A 21,520-nucleotide genomic window follows, 5' to 3' on the forward strand; every position below is an offset into this window, starting at 1 on the left:
AACGAGGCGAATAGCTGACATGATCTCACTTGGTCTCCACTGCTCCTGAGTCGTTAAAGCCTTGACGTCAGATACCGTAATACTATGGAACAGAGTCCAGAGTCCGCATGTAAACGTCGTGCACAAGGTCAAATTGTCCTTATCTGCGAACAGATTCACCGGGTAACTCACGACATTCGCTTTAGCCTTCCACTTCTTCAGCAGTTCACTCCATTCTGCGTGATTCCATCTCTCCTGTTGCTTCATTTCATCCACCAGCAAAGCAAACGCACCTCGGTTCTCCTTCATCGGAAAGGCAGCCGCCAGAGTCTGCACCCACGTCACCGCAGCTTCATATCGTTCCCCCTCTAGCACCGTCGTGCCCATGAAAAATCCATCCTCAAACGTAAATAACGCTGTCGTTCCTGCATCTTTCAGTCTTTTGATCTGGATATCTACCGACCGATCGTCGTGCGTTGGCTCCACGGGGTCTCCAAACTTAAACTCCTTCTTCTTAAGATCCTCACGGAGCGCGTTATTCCGAGCAGGGTACACTTTGTCAATGTCGACCCCCGACTGCATGTCATTTTCCTTCAACGTCTCTTCGATCCATTTGGCCACGTGCCTGGCATACACGTGCCCTGCATGGGGCATCGTGACGGCCTCTTGCGCCTCGCGGGGCACGTGGTACATCTTGACTCCAGGGTACGAGTGGACGCCCTCTCGGTCGCACACCTCGTTCTGTCTCGTGCAGTCCACCGCCCCCAACTGAATAGTGTTCACTTGAGCGTAGACGTTGGCTACTTCTTCCCACTGGGGACCGAATTGGCGGCAGTGAGGACACCAGGGCGAGTAAAAGTCCACGAGCCAAACGGTTTTCGTGTCGTTGAGCATGGCGTCGAAGCTGTCGAGGTCCAGGGTGCGCACCACCTCTGAGGTGGTGAATAAGGGTCCTCGGTCTCGTCTTGAGGGGCCGATGGCCGAGGCGGGGGGGAGCCATTCCAGGGTGAGCAGCGAGGCTAACGTCGCGCAAAGCACCAGCACGTTAGTCATTTTTCGGATGGAAAACTGAACTTTGCGCGGCGAACAGGTATCGGTATACCGGTGTTTCATCAAGTTGAAGTTGTTCCAAGCAGAAAAACGCTAGTCGCACTTGACGGATACCGAAGCAGCTTCAACTACAGTGATAGGCGTCAGAAGAGGTCTTATCAAGTGAGCTACATGTACAGCCAAATGTTGCTGTCGTACGAGAACGCATGCACACGACTGTAAACCATCCTAGCTGTCGAGACCTCGGGAAGGAATCCAATGCGTTGATCAGCTCCAGTGAATCAGTGCTCAACTTGAACAAACAATGTTCTTCATAATATAAGGCAAGGTATCGCGTAGGGACTCACAAGCTTCAACCACGCTCCAGGCGGCAGCCTTGAAGTTGTCAGAAGCACGTTGAACGGTGGCAGCGTAAGCTTTGCGGGCTTGTTGTTGAGCCGTGGAAGTAGTCCTGCAGCACTGAAGAGCTCACTTTGGTATTTGTCTGCAGCTGCAAACGCCTACCTCAAGACTCCAGAAATGGTTCGCTTCGGTCTCTGCATCATTGCAGTGGCCCTGTGCTGGTGCGCTGCAGTCGTCGTCGCTGGCGAAACCTGCGGCGATGCCACCGCGACTAGCTCAGGCGTGAGCTCAACTACTTCATCTGGCAGTACTGCAGTCCAGGCATCGGGATCCTCCAGTAGTGCCAACTCCACGACCAAGTGCTTCCCCTCGAACTTCCTCTTTGGATCGGCAACCGCTTCGTACCAAGTGGAGGGTGCTGTGAATGAAACCGGTCGTACGCCGAGCGTCTGGGATGAAATCTGTGGTTCCGACTCGTTCCCGAGCTGTGCCAACGTCGCTGACGACTTCTTTCATCGCTACAAGGACGACGTCAACACTATGCAGAGCGACGGATACAGATCCATGCGCTTCTCTATCTCGTGGTCGCGTGCCATGACCTGGAACAGCACTCTTCAACGTATGCAAGCAAACCCCGAAGGGCTCGCCTTCTACCACTCATTGGTAGATGACCTCATTGCGAGCGGAATCGAACCCCTGCTCACCTTGTTCCATTGGGATATGCCTCTGGAGCTGTACTCGGCCGGAGATTTCCTGAACACGACGATCATCGACCATTTCAAGAACTATGCGGAGCTCATCTTCACGGAGTTCGGCCAGCAAGTCAAGTACTGGTCGACGATCAACGAGCCGCTCTCGTACATGTACATCTTCTACATCTACAGCGGGACTGACAGTGATGAGTACGAGGCAGCACACAACCTGCTGCTTGCTCACGCTGAAATCGTTGCCCTCTTCCGAAGCCTCCAGGGTCAAGGCACTGTCCAGAGCGGCGCGCGTATCGGCCTCGTTCTATCTGGATTCGGCATCCCGTACGATGATACCGATGATGCAGACGTACAAGCCGCTGAGCGCTTTAACCAGTTCAACTCGGGTTGGTTCCTCGCTCCATTAGCCACTGGAGACTACCCACCCATGATGCGCGAGCGTGTTGGAAGCCGCCTGCCAAACTTTACTGACGATGAAGCCGCACTTGTGAAGGGGTCGTACGACCTCATCATGATCAACCACTACTTCTCCAACTTAATCACCTTTTGTGACTCGGAGCACTCGGAGACGAACTGTTCGAGTCTTGCCGACGGATTCTACGCTGACATGGGCGTTGACAATACTCAAGTGCATGCCGATTCTGTCATCGGGTCTGGGAGTCTTGCAAACCCCACTAGTTGCACGGATCACTCCGGGTTCCCTCCCAGCTACATGGCCTACATCCGCTGGGCAAACGCCTACGACACGAGCACGGACATGCTTTTGACGGAGAACGGATGGTGCGGCAATGAGACCATCGATAACCAGGACCAACTCTGGTACTACCGCACCCACCTCGAAATGGTGCATCGTGCCATCTACGAAGAGAACATCCCCATCATCGGCTACACGGCGTGGAGCTTTGTGGACAACTACGAGTGGGGCTCATATGCTCCTCGCTACGGACTGTACTACGTGGACTTCCCGGATAATATCGGCGATAAGGACGTGTATTCCGTTCCGTCAACGTATTTGAACCGTACTGCGCGTACCGCTGCGAAGTGGTATGCTGGGCTGGCGACAACGGGCTGTTTCGAGGCAGAGCCGGAAGACGAGAAGTGGCTGGCGTATCTGTAGTGTGTGCACATCGACTGTCATTCCAACTGAAAACGTTTTGTCGAGGATTATTGCGATGCTATCAATGTGGCATTATCTCACAGTGTCACGCGTAACATGAAAGGAGGAATTTATCTCGGATTCATGCGAACCCAAACCTCGACATCGTGCCGTCTTGAACCAGAACAGCAACATCTTTCTCGAAGAAATCTCACAACATTTATTTCTCTCAAACTGTTGTGGCAAATGTGGCAATATTCCCATAAAAAAAGTAAACCTGATAACACGTAACCCCATCGCTGCTCGTCAAACGCAACAAAGAGGTTATAGCAGAAGTTATGCGGCAGAACACACCACAGTACATGGTGAAATTGCTTTGCTCTGTTCGATTGATAGCTATTCTATCCTACCCACAAGGTTGTTGTATGACTCGCACAACAAGGAAAGCAACGCCATTGCGGTGATAACCAAGACCATTGGATTTGAATCTACCAGCATCAAATCCTTAACCTCCTTCGAGCTCAGAAAGAAAAGCAATGCTAGTTGATGAACAACAGTTCCAGTACTGCGAATCAAACTCAAAAGGCTACTGCTTATCACCGCTCTCCTCCTGAAGAGCTTCCAGTGCTAGCAGGAGTTTTCCATAAGCTACCAGCTCACCTTGCTCTTCTTCTGCACTTGGAACATTTGCAGACTTGTGAAGGCGCCTGCAGACAGTGACAGCCCGATCTGGTCGAACACTTTCTTCAGCTGTTTCATCCTAATGCTTCCAGTATGCTTGCGATCCTTCAGTCTCAGATACTCCCCCACTATGTCGACTTGGGAATCAAAGTCTATGGAGGACATTTGATTGTAGAGCGACCGAAACATGGCGTCACATGCGCAGGGTGGCTTATCATCGCTTTTGGTACTTCCTTGGATTCGCGGATGCTTTTCAGGCTTGGCTGCTGGTCGCTGCTCCGTCCTTTTGATACCTCGCAGTGGAACAGAGGTAATACTGTTGACTGGAGATCGCCACTGAGACATCACCTTTAGGAAAAGCTTGTAGGCAATTTGTCCGTCACGGCTCACATCGAAAAGATGTTGTAGACGTAACCTCTCCCATTGTGTCACTTGGCGCTCAATTGCCTGCTCTAATTGGGTCCAAAACGCATCCTTAGGGAGGCTGCTCTCGTCGCGGATGCCACCGCACTCCATCAATAAGTGGCTCAAATATGCAACCCGAGGCAATGTGTCTTGACTGTGACCCTCCACTTTGCTGCATTAGAACACGAAGTAGCTCCTCCTGAGTTAATCGACTATCGTCCGAATTTACAAATGTAAGAAGTTTTTCTCTTAAAGAGGAGATACCGAAGCGATGGCATCGCTCGAGCGCTTTAGCCAACTGCTGCCACTGCGGTAGCTGTGCCAGGCTCTGCAGCAGTGACTGATAGAGAATCTCGAAACCATTAGCGTCAAACATGACTGTAAGAAGGTGAAATTCCTTGGACGAGAGCTGCACACCGAGCCGTGCGAGGCTCTCATGAAACTTCTTGGAAGAAATGACCCCAGTTTCATTCATATCTCCAACCGAAACAAAGGTGTGTGATGCATATCCAACATCAAAGAGGAATCGGCTTAGCACTGACATGCGTTGCTTCTTTTCATGCTCACTTTCTTCAGTTGATGTTGAGCAACCGAAATTGAGGAGGTGGCGATATGCGACCATCCCACGTTGCTTGACTGTGAAGTATTCAATAAGCCGCCAAAGTAATTCAGGTGGCAATGCGATACCAGATTCTTGCTGCTAGCGGAGGCAATAGCTTTCATTCGGGGCTATGTATATAGATACACCCAACTAATAACATGTCGAACGAATTAACTTTTTGGGAAATACAAGGGTGCCCAGATCGAAGAAGTATATTATTCTGACCCTAGTTATTGCCGATGGGTATTCAGTCAACCCAGTTTAAATATTGGGGAGGAGGCCACCGGAGATCGTATTGTATTTGTACAGCGATTCCTTCTGTTTAGACTCGTCCACATTGGAAGATAGATACGTGTCCACTTGAATTCCTTCGTCAGCAAATGGCAGCATGGCTCCGAGAAATGCGCTAGCCATTATCAGAGACCGAGGCACAGCTTCAAAACGATGAATGCCGATGTTAAGCATGTAGTCCGAAGAGCATTTCGAAATATCCTGCGAACCGCTCGTCCGATCCGACTCGCTCTGCAATGTCACAGTGTCCGGCATCGATGTTGGTGTTGCTTGGTAGAAGAAACAATGGCGACGTCGACTGGGCGGTGCACCCTCACCGATATCCAGCAGATCATCGGTCGACCTAAGTTATGATCCATCGGTCGACTGGACCTCTTGAGGAAGGATAACAAGTGCAGCCAATGGTGGTCAGAATAACGTCACGACGCCAATGAATCTTTGCACAACAGCCATGACATTGTTAGCCGTCGCCTTACCGACCCGCTGGGACTCTATCACACGAACCTAACGCTCCGTTCAGCTTATCTTTTCGTTTCGTACACGCGAGCAGGGACGCGACTAGCGAAACTGGCGCGTTGCTCGAGAGCGTTTGCTACCTGTAGCAAACGTTCCTCTGTCTTGCGAGCACCCATGAGCTGAAGTCCAAGCGGGTAGTCTCCATCACTCGTCAGTGCTGCTGGAATTGAGATGGAGGGGATACCGGCCATGTTCGCTGGCACGGTCATAACGTCGTTCAAATACATGCTGACAGGGTCCTCCATCGCCTGCTTGTTGTGGACAGGGAAGGGTCCCGACGGAGTTGTAGGAGTGAGCAAGACGTCAACTCCTTGCTCTTGGAACGCTCGCTCGAAGTCCTGACGAATGCGCTGACGCAGAATCACACCACGTTCGTAGTAGTCGCTCATTGCACCGGCGGACAGCACGAAAGTGCCGGAAAGGATACGGCGCTGGAAGGAAGTCATTCATGGCAATCGTTAGTCCGTCAATTCATATTCCAGTAAACTGAAAACTTGACAACTTTCACCCACCTGCACTTCTTCTCCAAAACCCTCCGATCGAGTTCTGCAATACAAGTCATGGAGAGCATCAGACTGATCCTCTTGCGTCTCCAGCGCAATATCCTTCGCTCTGGGGTACAAATCAAAACCAGCAGATCAGTTAGTGTATTGTCCAAAGTAAAATGAGGATAGAATTATTTACCTGTAGCCGTAGCGAACACCGTCGTAGCGAGACAGGTTCGAAGATGCTTCAGCACACGCCAGGATGTAGTACGCAGGGATGCAAAGCTTCGTTGTCGGGAGTGACACGCTAACGACTTGAGCTCCAGCTTCGCGAAGCCACGCTACCCCCTTGTCCCAGACGCTCAGGATTTCCTCAGGCAACTCTTCGACGAAATATTCCGCAGGCACACCCACGCGAACACCAGTTAGATCGACCTCCTTTGACTGCTGTGAGGCCTCAACCGTCTCTGAGCACTACGCAGCGATTAAGCGGAGCAGTTAGATGATTCATCGTCGATCATAATGCACAATTAAGTAGCAGCAACCTACCCAGTTTTCAGGCAAAGCGTTGGTCATACAGGTTGAATCCATGTGATCGGGTCCTGCAATGGCCTTCAGGACAACCGTGGCGTCACTACACCGTCACGACCGTCGTTAGTACAAGTTTACACCCAACGATCCCCCACCTCACTCACCCGACAGATCTGGCGAAAATTCCCGGTGTGTCCAGAGAACTCGCGTAAGAAATCATGCCATGGCGCGAAACGCGTCCGTAAGACGGCTTGAGCCCGACAACACCACAGTACGCAGCAGGCTACCACAACCAAAGTCAACCAACCACATAGATCATACCTACACCCAACTGACCATTCGACAATCTCCTCACCTGACGGACGGAGCCTCCCGTGTCCGAGCCTAGGGCCGCAAAGCAGCAACCCGACGCAACCGCCGCAGCGCTTCCGCCTGAGCTTCCGCCTGCAACCACCGCCTTATCTCCTAGATCCTTGGACCACGGGTTGATCGTCGCGCCGAACTTGGAGTAGAGAGTGCCGGAGCCCATAGCGAACTCGTCCATGTTGAGCTTGCCGAGAGGCACCGCGCCATGGTCCAGCAGCTGCTGGGTCGCCGTGGACTCGTAGGGCGACACGAAACCGTCCAGGATCTTGGAGGCTGCCGTGGTGGGGACGTTTTCCATGCAAAAGAGGTCTTTGACGCCCACGGGGATGCCGTCCAGCAGTCCCAACGCCCGACCGGCCGCACGCCGCTCGTCCGACGCCTTCGCCAGCTGCAGCGCGCGCTCAAAGTCCGTGGACACGAACATGTTGAACCTGCGCGTGCGCTCCACCTGCTGGATGCAGGCCTGCGTGAGCTGCACGGCTGAGACGTCGCCACGTTCCAGAGCCTCCGAGGCGGCCAGGAGCGTCTTGCTGCACCAGTCACCGACGCTGCGTGAGGACGCTTTGTGCCATGCTGAATTGGCTGCACTAGTGCAAGACCTATATGTACACAAGCACGCAAGAATTAGCGCTGGACAGGCAGCAGGGCGCGAGAAATCGCCGCCAAGAGCACGCACCGCCGAGAGATACCCGTGCGCATCATGTCGACCGCACAAAATGGAGCGATACTGTCAAAACGCATATGCTATCCTGTCATCGAGAATAGCAGACAAATTGTATTTTCGACATCAGCACGTAATTACGCTACGAGGCTCGTAAAAAGTCGGGGCCGCGTTTTGACGGGCGCTTGAGCGGATCGATTGGTCGAGCGTCTCGCTGGCCTTGCAACGGAGAAGAGCTCCGCCATCCCATTATTTCCATCGAAGAAGCGGAAAAGGTGCGTTAATGTTTGGACCTTCGCAATATATGTATTCAGGGGAGAATTAATGAACGGTGATGGCGTCATTCAGATGTCGAGCGATACCCTCACGTGGCTGCTGACCAAGAACACGTCGTCCTTCCTCGTGAAGCGTAACGGCAACGAGTTCGCGCGCGAGAAGTACAACCTGCTCAACCGCAACTGCCGCAAGTACTCGGGCCTGGCCTCCACCAAGGCCGTGGACCTCTCCATCGCGGACAAGAAGATCACGCTCTCCACCAAGATCGAGAAGGCCGGCAAGAAGCCCTCCAAGTCCAACAACGACGTGCCTCTTCGCAAGGGAGCTCGTGGTGGCGCCAACACCATCCGCGCCAACATCTCGCGCAACTACTACCGCCGCGACCTGAAGAAGGCCGCGCTGGCCAAGTGGTCGCGTCTGTCCACGGTCGCCAAGGTCGAGAAGGGTGAGTTAATGATTTATTCAGGAATGGTTATACAAATGCGTATACTGACTGGTGAATACGTACAATTTCTCAGGTGTGCTGCAGAAGAAGGCCATCCGCAGCCGTCGCATCAAGGCTTAAGTCAGTGGGCGTTGGATCTGTCGTCTGCCGCTTCCTGGGCGGTGGAGCAAAATTCGAGTTGGGAATAATGACAGGGAATAGAAGTGCGCGACTTTTGCTCCCGTGAAAATGTACGAACGATTCCTTTTGGTCCGACTCGTCTCTCCATTATTGGTATTCTTTAGCTGTTGATGGCTGGACGTCGAGTTAGTGGAGTTTCTAGCTACAGGACCAACAGTCGCTGGCTGACCAATAAAGTGTCTGCTGGGATGCCGTTCTTGCGGTCCTTGGATTCCGTCTCCAGCAGCCAGGAGCTACGCAGCTCCAAGACGCTCATCGGCTCAGGAGCTACGACATGTGATGTGGTCATCCCTGGAGACAACGTCTTGGAACTCCACGCACTTCTCAATCTGTCGGCGGACAAGGCGTCCGCCAAGTTGGTGCCGTTCTCGACGTCGGAAGCTGGTGTCTGCTACGTGAATGACGCTGTAGTTCCTAGAGAAGGAGCCATCGTCGTACATGGCGATCGTGTAGCCTTTGGGAATCCGCGCAATGTTTTTCTGTTTGAGCTGACACCGCATCCTCAGATGACTGCACTGTCTTCACAGACCGAGAACTCGGTTCAACACCCTATCAGCGCCAATCGAGCTTTTCGTAAAGCACTGGATACGTTGCGAGGAGATCGCAAGACTTCGACCCCAAATGCATCTGTAATTGCCTCCATCCAGAGCAACACTCCAGCAGCACGGAATCGCAATAGCGTGTCTTCATTTGAGAACTCCGACCCATCGCCGTCAAAGTCCAAGGACCAACTGAGCAAATTCCTGTTGGAGGCGTCAACCGATTCTCTGCTAAGTGACTATGTCGAACGCAAACTCAAGCAGCGCAAATCGTCTTCTGTTGGTGCCTCTAACCAGAGTAACAGTACTCGTCGAAGCAGACCCACTGTCAAAGGGAGGCAGTCAAGAGAGGAGCGAAACGCGGCGGAGGTGGAAAAACTACGGCTCTCTCAACGAATCCGCGAAGTAAACGATGTGAGTCGAGTATGATCGATCCAAAATGACACTGTGCTGACGAGTGATTGCGTGCATTGTGTAGGTCCTCAACGGGGATATGAAATTTCAAGAGAGCTATTTGTCCCCATCAGCAAAGAGCTCAAAGAGCAATAAACCACAGTGGGCAAACGACAACAACCATCGTCTTGGCAGTTCCAACGTCTTGCAGCCAGTGGAAGTTGAGGGTGTTGATGACAGCGACGAGGATAATGAGGAAGAGGACGAAGACGACCTGCCAACCATGATGGAGAGACCAGCTAGTACTTCTGCAGGCCGTGCACTGCCCAATCTCTCATCCTCTATTCAAACGGAGCATTCAGAGCAAGAAAGCAGCTCACATCCACCGAAATGCAAGGAAGTTGAAGAGGTGAGTGATACGCTGGACTATTCACTAGAAAGCTTGCCAATATCCGAGACAAGTCGATCGAACCATCGACCAGACCACGAGAGGCAATCATACAACCCGCCCAAAGTTCGTGACTTCTTTTCGAAGGCAGCTTCCCTAGGACTTAATGACCTCACGCGCTCACGTTCAATCAAGACACAACGACAAGATGCGGCGAAGACTGCACTACACGAGAAACTCATTAATCAGATGATCCGACTCAAGCGGAATGAGACTATGAGCCAAGCATTTGTGGGATGGAAGAGGGGTCTTCGAATACAGAGTCAAAATCGCGAACGCAAAGACCAGCAGCTTCGAGAAGTCGGAAACGCACTTACAATACTACGCCGTGGTCACCTCTTTTTTCGGTGGCGTGGGTTTGCGGCGGTGGCCAACCAAGTGATGATCTGTCGGTTAGAAGCATTCCAGCAGCGATGCGAAAGGCGCCTAGTTCGGAAATGCTGGGCAGTTCTTCAGCTGCATCGCTTGGCAGCAGGACAGCGAGCAAAGCTGTTACGTGGACTCGTTATTAAGAAAGCGACGTTGACCAGGTACACGGCATTTCGAAGATGGGAACACTTTACACAAAAGCACTCGGAACACAACAAGTTGGGTGAAGTGCGACGTGTCGAGCAGAGGAAGCTCGATGTTCATCTAACACGCATGTCGGAACGGCACTACTATCAACGAAGAGTGCAGCCGATGTTTGCACAGATTTTCCAAAGGTGGAGGGCAATTGCAAGTCTCCACAAGAAGCAGCGGCAAGTGCTGCGCAAAGTGCTTGTTCGTGGTACTGCCAAATGCGCTCAACAGGCATGGCGGAAGTGGATTGAAGTTGTACTTCTTTCACGGCAGCAAGCGAGCTTGAAGAATCAAACTGAGCAACGCATCAAACAAAGTACGGAGCGACTCACAGACCAGCACGAACAAGTGCAATCGTCCCTGCGAGAAGACTACGCGAATCAGCTGCAAAAATTGATGGTTATGATTGAGGAGAAAGACCAAGAGTTGAAAAAATTGAAGCAGCAGAAGCGCGCAAAAGCTTTCGAAAAGGTTGGTTGGTGCAGCTACAACTTTCACAGACTTACTCATCCCTGGACTAACAATCGGGTCAACCGATGTTAGACTGCAGCGAAGACGAAATGGGAGCAGATTCTCCAAAGTGTTCTTGAAAGCGCGATTGTCAAGGTACATAGCAACAACGTCCTCGCCAATTGCGTAAAGTGTCTTGCTAATCGAAACTCTTGTTTTCTCTTCAGTGCGACGAGCAAATTGCGCAGACCAGCGACCAACTGGAAGAGCTGCTCCGAAGTGCTGAAGACGATGTTCTTGCTGCACGTTTTGGTGCTGCGCAGGTGAGCACCAAACGATTTCTCAAAAGTGCAACCGTGTAGTCTTTAACCTCGTTCCGTTCATCAACAGTTCCTCGTCGACTCCATTTTACAGCAGAAGATCCACAACGCCACTGAATGGATCCGTCTGCAAGAAGTCCACATCGCAGCTCCCTCAAGTGGTAAATCTCCAGCGTCTAAAGACCCAAGTCCTGACCTATCCGACCTTTCATCCAATGGTCGATTCCTCTACGACATGATCCAGCAGGTAAATAGTCCACCCTCATCCCCACTCTCCACTAATTCTAACTCGTTGCACAGCGGCTCACGCGTCTGCAGCAGCTGCACGAGTCCTTGGCCAAGCTTGCAGCCGTGTCCGATTCGTCTAACAATTCCCTGGATCCAGAGCGTCTGCGCCACAGCTGCTTCTTGGCCGACGCGCTGCTCGTCCGTCAGCAGCTCCACATCTCGTCCATCCTGACGCTCCACCGTCGATCGGGCGTCTAAAAGTCCAGCAGAAGCTGCGCCAGGATCTGCTCCACGTGCTGTGGCTCCACCTTCTCGCTGTCGTCCACCATGGCCTCCATCTGTGCGCGGCGGAAGGCCTCGACCACGAACAGCCGCAGCATCTCGGCGCTGAGCTTCACGGCGTCCGCATGGATCTTCCGCACGCGGGAGGCGGCGGCCGCGGCGCTCACGAGCGGCGCAGAGTCGAAGAGTTCCTCCTCCCCGCTGCTATCGCTGGCCGCGCTCTCGGCGGCGCTCGCCGCGTTGGCCGCCCACGCGGACTGGAAGAGCTGCTCTACCAGCGCCGGCTTGAAGGTTGGTGGTGCCATGTTCGTGATCGGGTTTGAAAGGCGTTGAGTGGTACACACTGGTTGAAGTTTTGTAAACTGAAGCACTTGAATATTAGTTGCGGAAGGGTTATAGAATAAAGTTGTCACGAATCGTGCATAAGCTCATAAGCTGAAGTTTATATCTTGAAGGTTATTCGGACTAGAGAGAATTTAGTAAATAGACACGAAGCTGCACCGCGACCGCAACCACACTTCACGGTTGACTTGCACTTGGTGAGTCATTCGCTGCACCGCAGAGATCAATTTCCCCCCTGGAGCTCAAGTCAAGTCAAAGTTCGCAATGCCACAAGCTCGCAAGCACGTGCTGGTCATCGGCTCCGTGAACGCCGACATCGTCGTGGAGATCAGTCGCCTGCCGGTGCGGGGCGAGACGCTGTCGGCGTCCAAGTCGGACACGGGCAAGTTCTTCCCAGGCGGCAAAGGCAGCAACCAGGCGGCAGCAGCCGGCAGGATCCTCGGCACCAACCACCCGACACTGTGCGCCAAGTTCGCGGGCCAGTTCGGCAACGACACGCACGGGGAGGCGCTCAAGAGCGCGCTGGAGGGCGCCGGAGTGGACACGGCACTGGCTGGCAGCCCGGACTGCCCCTCGGGCCAGGCGTTCGTGTTCGTGTATCCGGACGGTGACAACTCGATCGTCATCGTGGGCGGTGCCAATCGCGCGTGGCCCGATGAGTTGCCTGCTGCTCTGACGGACGCCATCCAGTCGGCGGCCATCGTCCTGCTGCAGTGCGAGATCCCCGAGCGCGTCAATGCACTAGTGGCCAAGACGGCGGCTGAAACCAACGTCCCCGTCATGTGGGACACGGGCGGTGACGACACCCCGATCCCGGCCGAGCTGCTGCCGCTGTTGACGTACGTGTGCCCCAACGAGACGGAGCTCGCGAGGTTGACCAAGCGCGAGGTGACCAACACGGACGACGCCATTGCGGCGGCACGGTCCCTGCAGGAGAAGGGTGCCAAGAACGTGCTCGTCACGCTCGGCTCGGACGGGTCTGTGTTTGTTCCTGCGGACGGCTCGGAGCTGGTGCATCAGAAGTGCTTCAAGGTGGACAAGGTGGTGGACACGACCGGTGCCGGAGACTGCTACCGCGGTGCGTTTGCTGTTGCGTTTGCTGAGGGCTGCGCCGTGCAGGACTGCATGGCCCGTGCCGCTGCTGCCAGTGCTCTGTGTGTGCAGCGTCCCGGTGCGTTGCCGAGTCTGCCGTCTGGAGACGAGGTGGTGTCTTTCCTGAAGGAAAACGGTCTGTAGGCCAGGAGAAGCGAGAAAATGTGTCGTATGATGGTGGTTTATGCGTTGCGTTGGATATGAATGGGCGCACGTGCAATGGAGTGCTACAACTAAATATGAAATGCGGTGGCTGCTGGAGCAATTGCTTGTATCCTTTTCATTCCTTTCAGCGTCGGGAGGATTGCCTTGGTGTTCTGAAATTCGTAATCCAAACAATCAGATCGAATGGGTCTGTGTTAAGCTGCAACCATTGCGAAGCTCCTTGGGGCAGACTACTCAACACTGACAGCTGAGCTGGCCTGCCCATTCGGCCGTGACGATCACGGCAAAAGGTCAAATAAACAATCCGCGTTCTGCAATCAGGCAAGTTCTCCTCAGGGCACGCATTCCTGCTCGTCTTTCCCGATGGAGGCAACTTAACCGTGCGCGGAAGTGGCGAAAGCCGCCGCAGAAACCCACGTTCCGATCATGCAGGTGATGCCACTCGAATCCCTGCCGATGTCCTCTTGCCTTCCGTGTGTCCGAATGAGATGGAGTTGGCACGCTAACGAAGCGCGAGGTGAACAGCTTGGAAGGATGCAATTGAGTCAGAGCAAGAACTGGTCACCCTTGGATCGTATCGGATATCGCTCTGTGTTCGTTCTTGCTGATGGATCGGAGGTGGTGTACCAGGACTCCTTCAAGGTTGACAAACGACGGGTGCAAGAGATTGCTATCGCGGTGTGTTTGCTGCGACGACGCTCAGTTCATAAGTATATGCTAAGAGCTTCCGTTGCCAGTGCTCGTGGCGTTCCTCGAGGCGAATGGTCTATAGACTTGCAGACTAGTTGTCTTGTTCTGAATCGACACGCGGTTCCGGGGCTTCACTTCCGTTTGTAATCTTGACGGCTTCAAGACGAGCAACCCAGCGCTTGTTGAATGTCTTTTTGCGCGCTTCCAGTCCGTGCGGCGTGACTTGAAACACCTCCACCGACATGTTTAACGCTGGAATCTGGTGCTCTCCAATGCGGTCAATTTCGTAAGTGTGGCCGACCGAGGCGCTGTTCACCGATAGCCATTCTGCAACTCGTCGAGTCACACAAATCTGCCCACCTGCCCCCACGTCCCCCATCTCGTTTGCGATGACTTCAGATAACCCCGTGTACGTGACTTTCCCCGTCACACGATGGATATTCTTCACAAGGACGCCGTCAGCACATTCCTGCGCGTCGTGAATACCCATCCGAACCCGTAGACCACTAAAAACAAGTCGATTCGTTTTCGTCTTCTTGCGCGCAGTGGCTGGCGTGAGGTTGTGTAGCTTCTTCGGCCAGTGCGCGCTAAGTAACTTGAACTGGACCTGGATGCAGTACTCCACTGCTTCTCTGATGGTAAAGAAGGCGAGCTGGAAGGCATCGCCGGCAGTTGTAATTTCATATCCGCGGAACCGCGCTAGTGAGCCACGGATGATATCTTCATGGATCTCGTTGGCTCGACGCATGATGGTTCCATCCTCAATTCCCCACAACTGCGTGGACGATTCAATGTCCGTGAAGACGAACACAGGATTGCTCGTCGGTGGGGTGTACCCAGCGGCTGCGTTCGCCATGGCAAGTCCCGGATCGGACATGTAAAAGGCCTCCACGTACTCGTCCGGCACGTAGCGGCGAAAAGAGCGGAAGAAACACTCCTGACTGCACCCCATTACGATAGACAGCGCGGTTCCCGAGTTGTTGAACAGCAGGGTACTTAGTCCAACAAGCACCGCGGGCACCTGCACCTCAAAGTGGCTGTACAACAAGATGAGCGAAATGACCTGGTACTGGAACGAGAAGACCAAATACACGATCCTATCGACACCAACAATGCAGTTAGTGCCTCGCAGATACATTTCACACAGCGTGCGTACATGATGCCCTTGATGCGCTTGTACAGAGGCGACAAAACAATCGATCCGTCGATGGTCTCGTAATTGCGGCCAGTACACTTTAGACTGATGAGAACGTAGACGACGTAGCCCAGCGTGATGGCTTGCAACATGTTGCCGCTGATGAGGATGCGATACGACCTGTTGTTGAAGCCTGTGTTGTAGATGGTGTATCCAGCCTCGCAGACCAAGAAGAGCACGGTGATGGCGTGGATCCACTTGCAGTACGATCTCGCGGCTTCGTGTTCGCCAGTGGGTCCTCTGTCCATATTCTTGCGTGCGAGTCTCGAGAGCTCTGAGGTCATGGGCAGCATCCAGAGTGAGCAGGCGAGTAGCGCTGCATCACCTAAGACGGTTGTGCAGGAAAGCAGCGGCGACGTCATCTCGGACGAGTGCGCCACGCCCAACAAACCCAAGACATCGTCGTAGTCTGCGTCGCCTTCAGCCTGCGAGTCACCGAATCCGCCGGACAGGAAGGCGTCCAAGAAGAAGACGCCGCGGAAGAGCGACCAGAGCCACGAGTAGAAGAAGAAAAAGAAGAACACGAAGCGCACGGCGGACTTGCGCAGCTCAGCGTGGAGATACATTTCTGCGGCGATGGAGCAGGACGCCACGCTCGACACGAGCAGCGACGACGCGTACAAGAGACTCCATAGCCGCATTGGAGTGAGACGTTCGTCTGAGACTGCAAGTATTGGACTGAGACGGCTATTGCTCGAGCAGACGCAGGGATTCAATGGCCAGGGGTGTCAAGAGCGTTGCCCATTCGAGGCAGTTTACCGGACACTTTGGTTTTACTATGGACGTTGTTGAAGTTGATCGTTGCAATCCGGTGTTGGGGGTAGTTTGCGCACCTCTGTTAGCATGTACTTGACGAAGTTAGAGGCGGGAACACTAGCAATGAATGCTCCAAGCGAGCTCAGCAGTATTGCTTACATCCGCATCGTTCATTGAGCACGGCAGCCTGGACAAATCTAGGGATTGAACAGACACTCGAGCGTTCACTGAACACTGTTCAGACTGAAATCTTCCACTGTATCCTGCGTTTGCAGCGACAGCGAATAGACCACGCGGGCACGCAAGGGTCCACCTGCGCGAAGACACCGTGTGTGGAAGTTTTCGTACGATTCCGCGGCGCCCATACCTCGAAAGTGCAAAGTCGAAATGCTGGAGCAACTGGACGAGAAGATGGCGATGAATGGGATGTATGAGGTGACAATCAGCTCGCTTCGGTCGCAGTCGCGCCTGAAGACCGGTGTGCAGCTTAAGGCTGAAGGTGGCATGTGCTCTGAAGAATAGCGGCGCAAACCCGTTCTGGACACGACCGAGCTTCGACTTCAGTAAGATTTTATCTGTCTTCCACTCGCCAAGAACCGACCAAGGTGTTAACTTGGAAACGGCTGTCTGGAGACGCTGTGCGAATTTTGGCAGTCACGACGGCAGCACTGCAAGCATTCGCCTCGGAATATTGATACTTAGTAGGACGCAGCAGCGTGCTCTCTGAGTACAGACCCCCCCCTGCACGCACAGCTATGACTGTTTGTGCGATTACCACCGAGCGCTTCCGACAGACACAAACCATTCTTTGCTCGAATTAGTTGACACCACTTTCTCCTTCTGTTCACCTATGGATATCAGGTGGATTTCGTTCGCACGGTTTGATCGAATGCAGGCTGCAGGTTGCGGCGTATCTGGTCTGATGTAGCACGTGGCAAGCGGTTGTTCTAGCAACGGGGTGGTAAACTTTCTACGACAGGCAGAGGTGACAAACTTCGACTGGAAGGACAAATACTACCGCAGCACCCCACTGACGCTGCTTCGTGCATATCCACGAAAGGAGAAGTGTATTGCTGACCACGAGGCACTCCGAGCGTGGAGAATGCCGCTCCGCTTCGCCACATGCTCTTTACGAACAGTCAAAGTTAATTCACCTTCGGGCCTCCACCTGGTGAGGTGAACATTGCGACTGCTGCAATTGGACGGTATGATGTCGAGCAGCAGGCTTACCCGATGGTAATATTTCTACCACATGAAAGCCAGACGCAAGGTTGTGCGGCAACGGACGACAACCAGAGCACATGTGCTCTCTCGGTGGATAGAGACATTCCAAAACTTGCCTTCTGAGCAACAGACGCGCATCCTATTCAAGCACCATGAGACTTTCAATGTGGGCGAAGACTTCGCTGGCACTGCTTGCAACGGCAACACCAGCCGTGCTGGCGATGTTTCGTTTTGACTGCTTCAACAACCTGGTCGTGGATCGTGTCGATCCGATCGTGAACCTCGGTGCCGCCTCGGGCCACCTACACGCCATCAGCGGTGGAAACGGGTTCAGCAAAAATGCCGACGGCGCAGCCATGAAGGCATCAACGTGCACTTCTTGCCCCATCGGTGCCGACTTGAGTGCCTACTGGGCCCCTCAACTCTACGTCAAGTTCAAGAATGGCACGGGCTACGGCCTCGTAGAGAGCCACCAGATCGTCTACTACGAGCCCCGGCCGACGGGAGATGAGAAAGTCATCGCATTCCCTGACGGACTGAAAATGCTTGCTGGCAACCCGAAGCTGCGCGAGGAAGGTGAATCTATCGAGCAAAAAGCCATCACCTGGGTCTGCCTCGACTACGAGAATTCCCACCCAGAGCAGCAAGGAATCCCGGATTTCAAGTGTCCGAACGGGTTGCGCGGCCAGGTGAACTTCCCAATGTGTTGGGATGGCAAGAACCTCGACTCGCCCGACCACAAGTCGCACGTAGCGTACGCCACGGGCCTTGACGGCGGTAGCTGCCCCGAAGGCTGGAAGAAGATGGTCAAGCTTTTCTACGAGGCATTCTACAGCGTAGCGCAGTACGACGAAGAATGGGATGGAGACCAGCACCCGTTTGTGCTTGCCAACGGCGATCGTACAGGCTTTGGTTTCCACGGAGACTTTCTAAACGGATGGGACCACGACGTTCTTCAGGCTGCTGTGGACCAGTGTGCCGACAAGAACTACTTCAACTCTGGCGAGTGTGCTCCGCTGTCCGCCTCATTCAGTGACAAGGCCCCCGAAACGAGATGCACGACGCAGCCGGAGATCGTAGAGGACATTATGGTGGTGTCCAAGCTCCCAGGCAATAACCCCGTCGATGGGGATATCGTAACCCCCACTGGTAGCTCGGCATCTTCGTCGGGATCTTCCGCCCGTTCCATTGAGACTAACTCGCCAACTCCTGCAGCCGAGGACAAGAACTCTGTTGCGGGTGAAGCGGACAAAACCTCCTCAGCACCAGAGTCTACCGCCTCATCCACTACGGATGCCAATTGTAAGACCAAGACCCGCCGTGGATAACTCGCCAGTCTTTGATGTGTGTAGTGTACGTGAGTAAATGCAATGCTTCCTTCTTGTGTCTTCAAGGACAGTCCATTATCAGCCAACTCGAATCAAATGCACACCGCAGCTTTCGTCACCATCGCTGCATACGCAACACGCATTGAAGTGCCAACCAGATCGGAAGCTCACTTCTCGTCAAGTGTGGCACTTTGGGTCTTCGCGGAGCTCATCATGTCATGAACGCAACGTTTGACAGTCGCATGCGTGAGCTCACTTCCTAACTTGCCAAAGGACCGCCAGTAACCATGCCTTCCTATCGTCGCATTCAAGTGCACACGTACTCCACCGACTTTCTCAAGGCGACGGAGATCATAGAGGAACCGGAGCTCCCAACTGCTGGCCCCGGTAATGTGGTCGTGGAGAACCGCTTCCTGGGTATTAATGCTACGGACGTGAACATCACTAACGGAGGCTACGGACGCACTACACTGCCGGTCAAGTGTGGGCTCGAAGCAGGTACATGCTCAGCATTCAAGTTTTACTCAAACGAGAGGACTTATCTGTTGCCTGTGCCTTTACCTGTACAGCGGGAGTCGTCGTCGACGTGGGTGAAGGTGTTGCTGACATCAAAGTAGGAGACAACGTCGCCTACTCATCCATCGGAGCCTTTTCCGAGTACTTGGAAGTCCCCGCCACGAAGATCATCAAATCTCCTGAGCTGTCCCCGGCCCTGGTCCCGCTCACTGTCTGCGCAGTGTCTGCCTCGCTTGCTCTCGACAAGGCAGGTGACATGAAGTCCAACGAGACGGTCTTTGTATCGGCTGCGGCGGGAGCCACTGGCCAGTTCGCCGTCCAGCTCGCAAAGCTCGCGGGTAACCACGTCATCGGCGCCTGTAGCTCGGACGAGAAGGTCGAGTACCTCAAGTCTCTCGGTGTGGATCGCCCTATCAACTACAAGAAGGAGGACCTCAATGCTGTGCTGAAGGAAGAGTATCCGGACGGCATCGACCTCGCGTTTGAAGGCGTCGGTGGCGACATGTTCAAGGCGGTGTTGGACAACATTGCGGTCTTTGGTCGCATCATCGTTTTCGGCAATTGCTCTCACTACCACGGAGACGCTGGCACGGACCCGCAGTATGGCTACCAGCAGAACCGTAAGATGCAATTACGCTCGGCCTCCCTCCGCGGATTCCAGCGTCGCCACCACCCGAAGGACGAGCCCGAGCACCTGACGCGTCTTCTGAAGCTCGTCCAAGAGGGTAAGCTGAAGGCTGGCATCGACCCCACCGAGTTCCGAGGCTTCGACAGCATCCCAAAAGCTCTTGACCGCTTGTACTCGCAGAAGAACATTGGCAAACTCATCGTCCGCCTGTAGGATGTGGAATGCTGGCAACTTGAAGCATCTCGAAATGGCTACATCTTGCTAGTCATACATTTTGCTAGTCACGCGTCGCGGGTCTAAACCTGTTTTATGTCATACTCAATGCAAATATAATCTGATTCGTAATCACAAGCCCGGGTCTCACACGTCGCAGATTCATTCTGAATCGAGTAGCTCACAACGCAATTGACCAGCAACAGCACCAGTCGATCCACCCGTCGAGATGCCTTCATTCCGTCGTGTCCAAGTGCACGCGTGGTCCACCAACTTCCGCAAGCCACGAAGATCGTGGTGGACCAGGAACTGCCCAAGCCTTCGACTGGCAACGTGGTGGTCCGGAATCGCTTCCTGGGCATCAATGCCACGGACATCAACATCACGAACGGAGGCTACGGCCGCACGTCGCTCCCCATCAACTGTGGGCTTGAAGGAGGTCAATTGCAATGAAGAAAAACAGTGTTTCTGTAAGTTATTACAGTTTGTACTGACTTTTCCATTGCAGTGGGGGTCGTGGAGTCGGTGGCGGAAGGTGTGACCGACGTCAAGGTCGGCGAGACCGTCGCCTATCAACGTGAGAACTTGGCACTATCAAATTTAGTTGGTAGGTCTTGCTGATATGTTAATGCTGTAATGATGCAGATTTGGGCGCTTTTGCCGAGTACACGGAGGTCCCAGCTTCCAAGATCATAGAGACGCCGGAGCTGTCGCCGTCAGTGATCCCTCTCACTGTCTGCGGCGTGTCGGCCTCCCTCGCTCTGGAGAAGGCGGGAGATATGAAGTCCAACGAGACGGTCTTCGTGTCTGCAGCTGCGGGAGCTACAGGGCAATTTGTCGTGCAGCTGGCTAAGTTGGCGGGCAACCACGTCATTGGTGCATGCAGCTCGGACGAGAAGGTGGAGTATCTCAAGTCTCTCGGCGTGGACCGCCCTATCAACTACAAGAAGGAGGACCTCAGTGCTGTGCTCAAGAAGGAATACCCGGACGGCATCAACCTCGCGTTCGAGAGTGTGGGTGGAGAGCTGTTCAAGGCGGTGCTGGACAACATCGCGATCTTTGGCCGCATCATTGTCTTTGGTAACGTGTCGCACTACCACGGAGACGCTGGCGCGGATCCACAGTACGGGTACCAGCAGAATCGCAAGATGCAGCTCCGTTCCGCCTCGCTGCGCGGGTTCCTGCTCTTCCACCACGCCCAACACGTCCCTGAGCATTTGCAGCGCCTGCTGACTCTGATCAAGGAGGGCAAGCTGAAGGCTGGCATCGACCCCACCGAGTTCCGCGGGCTCGAGAGCATCCCGGACGCCATTGACCGCTTGTATGCGCAGCAGAACATCGGCAAGCTCGTTATCAAGCTGTGATTGTGCGTCCGACGGGCAGAGGTAAACTCTAATTCCAGTGTGTACCTAAATCGTCAAGCACCCAAAGTGCCACGCTCTTGGGTTCAAGTGTCTTCAACGCGCAGGATAACAACGCAACGCAATGTCAGTTTGGAAGTATCCCGGTTGAGAGCAAAGCGGTCTAGTAGAAGGCTG

The 21,520-nt window shown here is 53.8% G+C and overlaps 11 protein-coding genes across 11 annotated transcripts; 7 read left to right on the forward strand and 4 right to left on the reverse strand.

The window, feature by feature from the left end:
- Positions 1 to 562: 562 nt before the first annotated feature.
- KRP23_6426 (uncharacterized protein) lies at positions 563 to 979 on the reverse strand (the record flags this gene model as incomplete). The annotated part of the gene is made up of 1 exon (XM_067895875.1): positions 563 to 979. One exon carries the CDS (start codon positions 977 to 979, stop codon positions 563 to 565), a length of 417 nt encoding a protein of 138 aa, XP_067745955.1.
- A 569-nt stretch (positions 980 to 1,548) lies between these two features.
- Positions 1,549 to 3,195, forward strand: KRP23_6427 (Beta-glucosidase 32; the record flags this gene model as incomplete). The annotated part of the gene is made up of 1 exon (XM_067891617.1): positions 1,549 to 3,195. The coding sequence occupies one exon, from the start codon at positions 1,549 to 1,551 to the stop codon at positions 3,193 to 3,195; it is 1,647 nt and encodes a 548-aa protein (XP_067745956.1).
- Positions 3,196 to 5,673: 2,478 nt separating this feature from the next.
- On the reverse strand, positions 5,674 to 7,749 carry KRP23_6428 (Glutamyl-tRNA(Gln) amidotransferase subunit A; the record flags this gene model as incomplete). Its single annotated transcript, XM_067891618.1, has 7 exons — positions 5,674 to 6,099; positions 6,181 to 6,280; positions 6,353 to 6,627; positions 6,703 to 6,787; positions 6,849 to 6,967; positions 7,040 to 7,649; positions 7,727 to 7,749. 7 exons carry the CDS (start codon positions 7,747 to 7,749, stop codon positions 5,674 to 5,676), a joined length of 1,638 nt encoding a protein of 545 aa, XP_067745957.1.
- Positions 7,750 to 7,791: 42 nt separating this feature from the next.
- On the forward strand, positions 7,792 to 8,552 carry KRP23_6429 (60S ribosomal protein L28-1; the record flags this gene model as incomplete). The annotated part of the gene is made up of 4 exons (XM_067891619.1): positions 7,792 to 7,801; positions 7,979 to 7,986; positions 8,060 to 8,432; positions 8,506 to 8,552. 4 exons carry the CDS (start codon positions 7,792 to 7,794, stop codon positions 8,550 to 8,552), a joined length of 438 nt encoding a protein of 145 aa, XP_067745958.1.
- Positions 8,553 to 8,800: 248 nt separating this feature from the next.
- KRP23_6430 (uncharacterized protein) lies at positions 8,801 to 11,809 on the forward strand (the record flags this gene model as incomplete). Its single annotated transcript, XM_067891620.1, has 7 exons — positions 8,801 to 9,565; positions 9,630 to 9,953; positions 10,938 to 11,024; positions 11,097 to 11,159; positions 11,231 to 11,326; positions 11,394 to 11,570; positions 11,624 to 11,809. 7 exons carry the CDS (start codon positions 8,801 to 8,803, stop codon positions 11,807 to 11,809), a joined length of 1,698 nt encoding a protein of 565 aa, XP_067745959.1.
- Positions 11,806 to 12,138, reverse strand: KRP23_6431 (Protein MHF2-like protein; the record flags this gene model as incomplete). Its single annotated transcript, XM_067891622.1, has 1 exon — positions 11,806 to 12,138. The coding sequence occupies one exon, from the start codon at positions 12,136 to 12,138 to the stop codon at positions 11,806 to 11,808; it is 333 nt and encodes a 110-aa protein (XP_067745960.1).
- On the forward strand, positions 11,879 to 12,166 carry KRP23_6432 (uncharacterized protein; the record flags this gene model as incomplete). Its single annotated transcript, XM_067891623.1, has 1 exon — positions 11,879 to 12,166. One exon carries the CDS (start codon positions 11,879 to 11,881, stop codon positions 12,164 to 12,166), a length of 288 nt encoding a protein of 95 aa, XP_067745961.1.
- Positions 12,167 to 12,439: 273 nt separating this feature from the next.
- Positions 12,440 to 13,411, forward strand: KRP23_6433 (Ribokinase; the record flags this gene model as incomplete). Its single annotated transcript, XM_067891624.1, has 1 exon — positions 12,440 to 13,411. One exon carries the CDS (start codon positions 12,440 to 12,442, stop codon positions 13,409 to 13,411), a length of 972 nt encoding a protein of 323 aa, XP_067745962.1.
- Positions 13,412 to 14,213: 802 nt separating this feature from the next.
- Positions 14,214 to 15,958, reverse strand: KRP23_6434 (Adenylate cyclase; the record flags this gene model as incomplete). Its single annotated transcript, XM_067891625.1, has 2 exons — positions 14,214 to 15,219; positions 15,279 to 15,958. The coding sequence occupies 2 exons, from the start codon at positions 15,956 to 15,958 to the stop codon at positions 14,214 to 14,216; spliced, it is 1,686 nt and encodes a 561-aa protein (XP_067745963.1).
- Positions 15,959 to 17,449: 1,491 nt separating this feature from the next.
- KRP23_6435 (uncharacterized protein) lies at positions 17,450 to 18,625 on the forward strand (the record flags this gene model as incomplete). The annotated part of the gene is made up of 1 exon (XM_067891626.1): positions 17,450 to 18,625. One exon carries the CDS (start codon positions 17,450 to 17,452, stop codon positions 18,623 to 18,625), a length of 1,176 nt encoding a protein of 391 aa, XP_067745964.1.
- A 287-nt stretch (positions 18,626 to 18,912) lies between these two features.
- On the forward strand, positions 18,913 to 21,346 carry KRP23_6436 (Prostaglandin reductase-3; the record flags this gene model as incomplete). Its single annotated transcript, XM_067891627.1, has 5 exons — positions 18,913 to 19,123; positions 19,195 to 19,978; positions 20,183 to 20,421; positions 20,491 to 20,559; positions 20,628 to 21,346. The coding sequence occupies 5 exons, from the start codon at positions 18,913 to 18,915 to the stop codon at positions 21,344 to 21,346; spliced, it is 2,022 nt and encodes a 673-aa protein (XP_067745965.1).
- Between the last annotated feature and the right edge of the window lie 174 nt (positions 21,347 to 21,520).

This window comes from Phytophthora ramorum (assembly GCF_020800215.1).
Source record: "Phytophthora ramorum isolate Pr-102 chromosome Unknown Phyram_PR-102_s0005, whole genome shotgun sequence".
Taxonomy (NCBI): Eukaryota; Oomycota; class Peronosporomycetes; order Peronosporales; family Peronosporaceae; genus Phytophthora; species Phytophthora ramorum.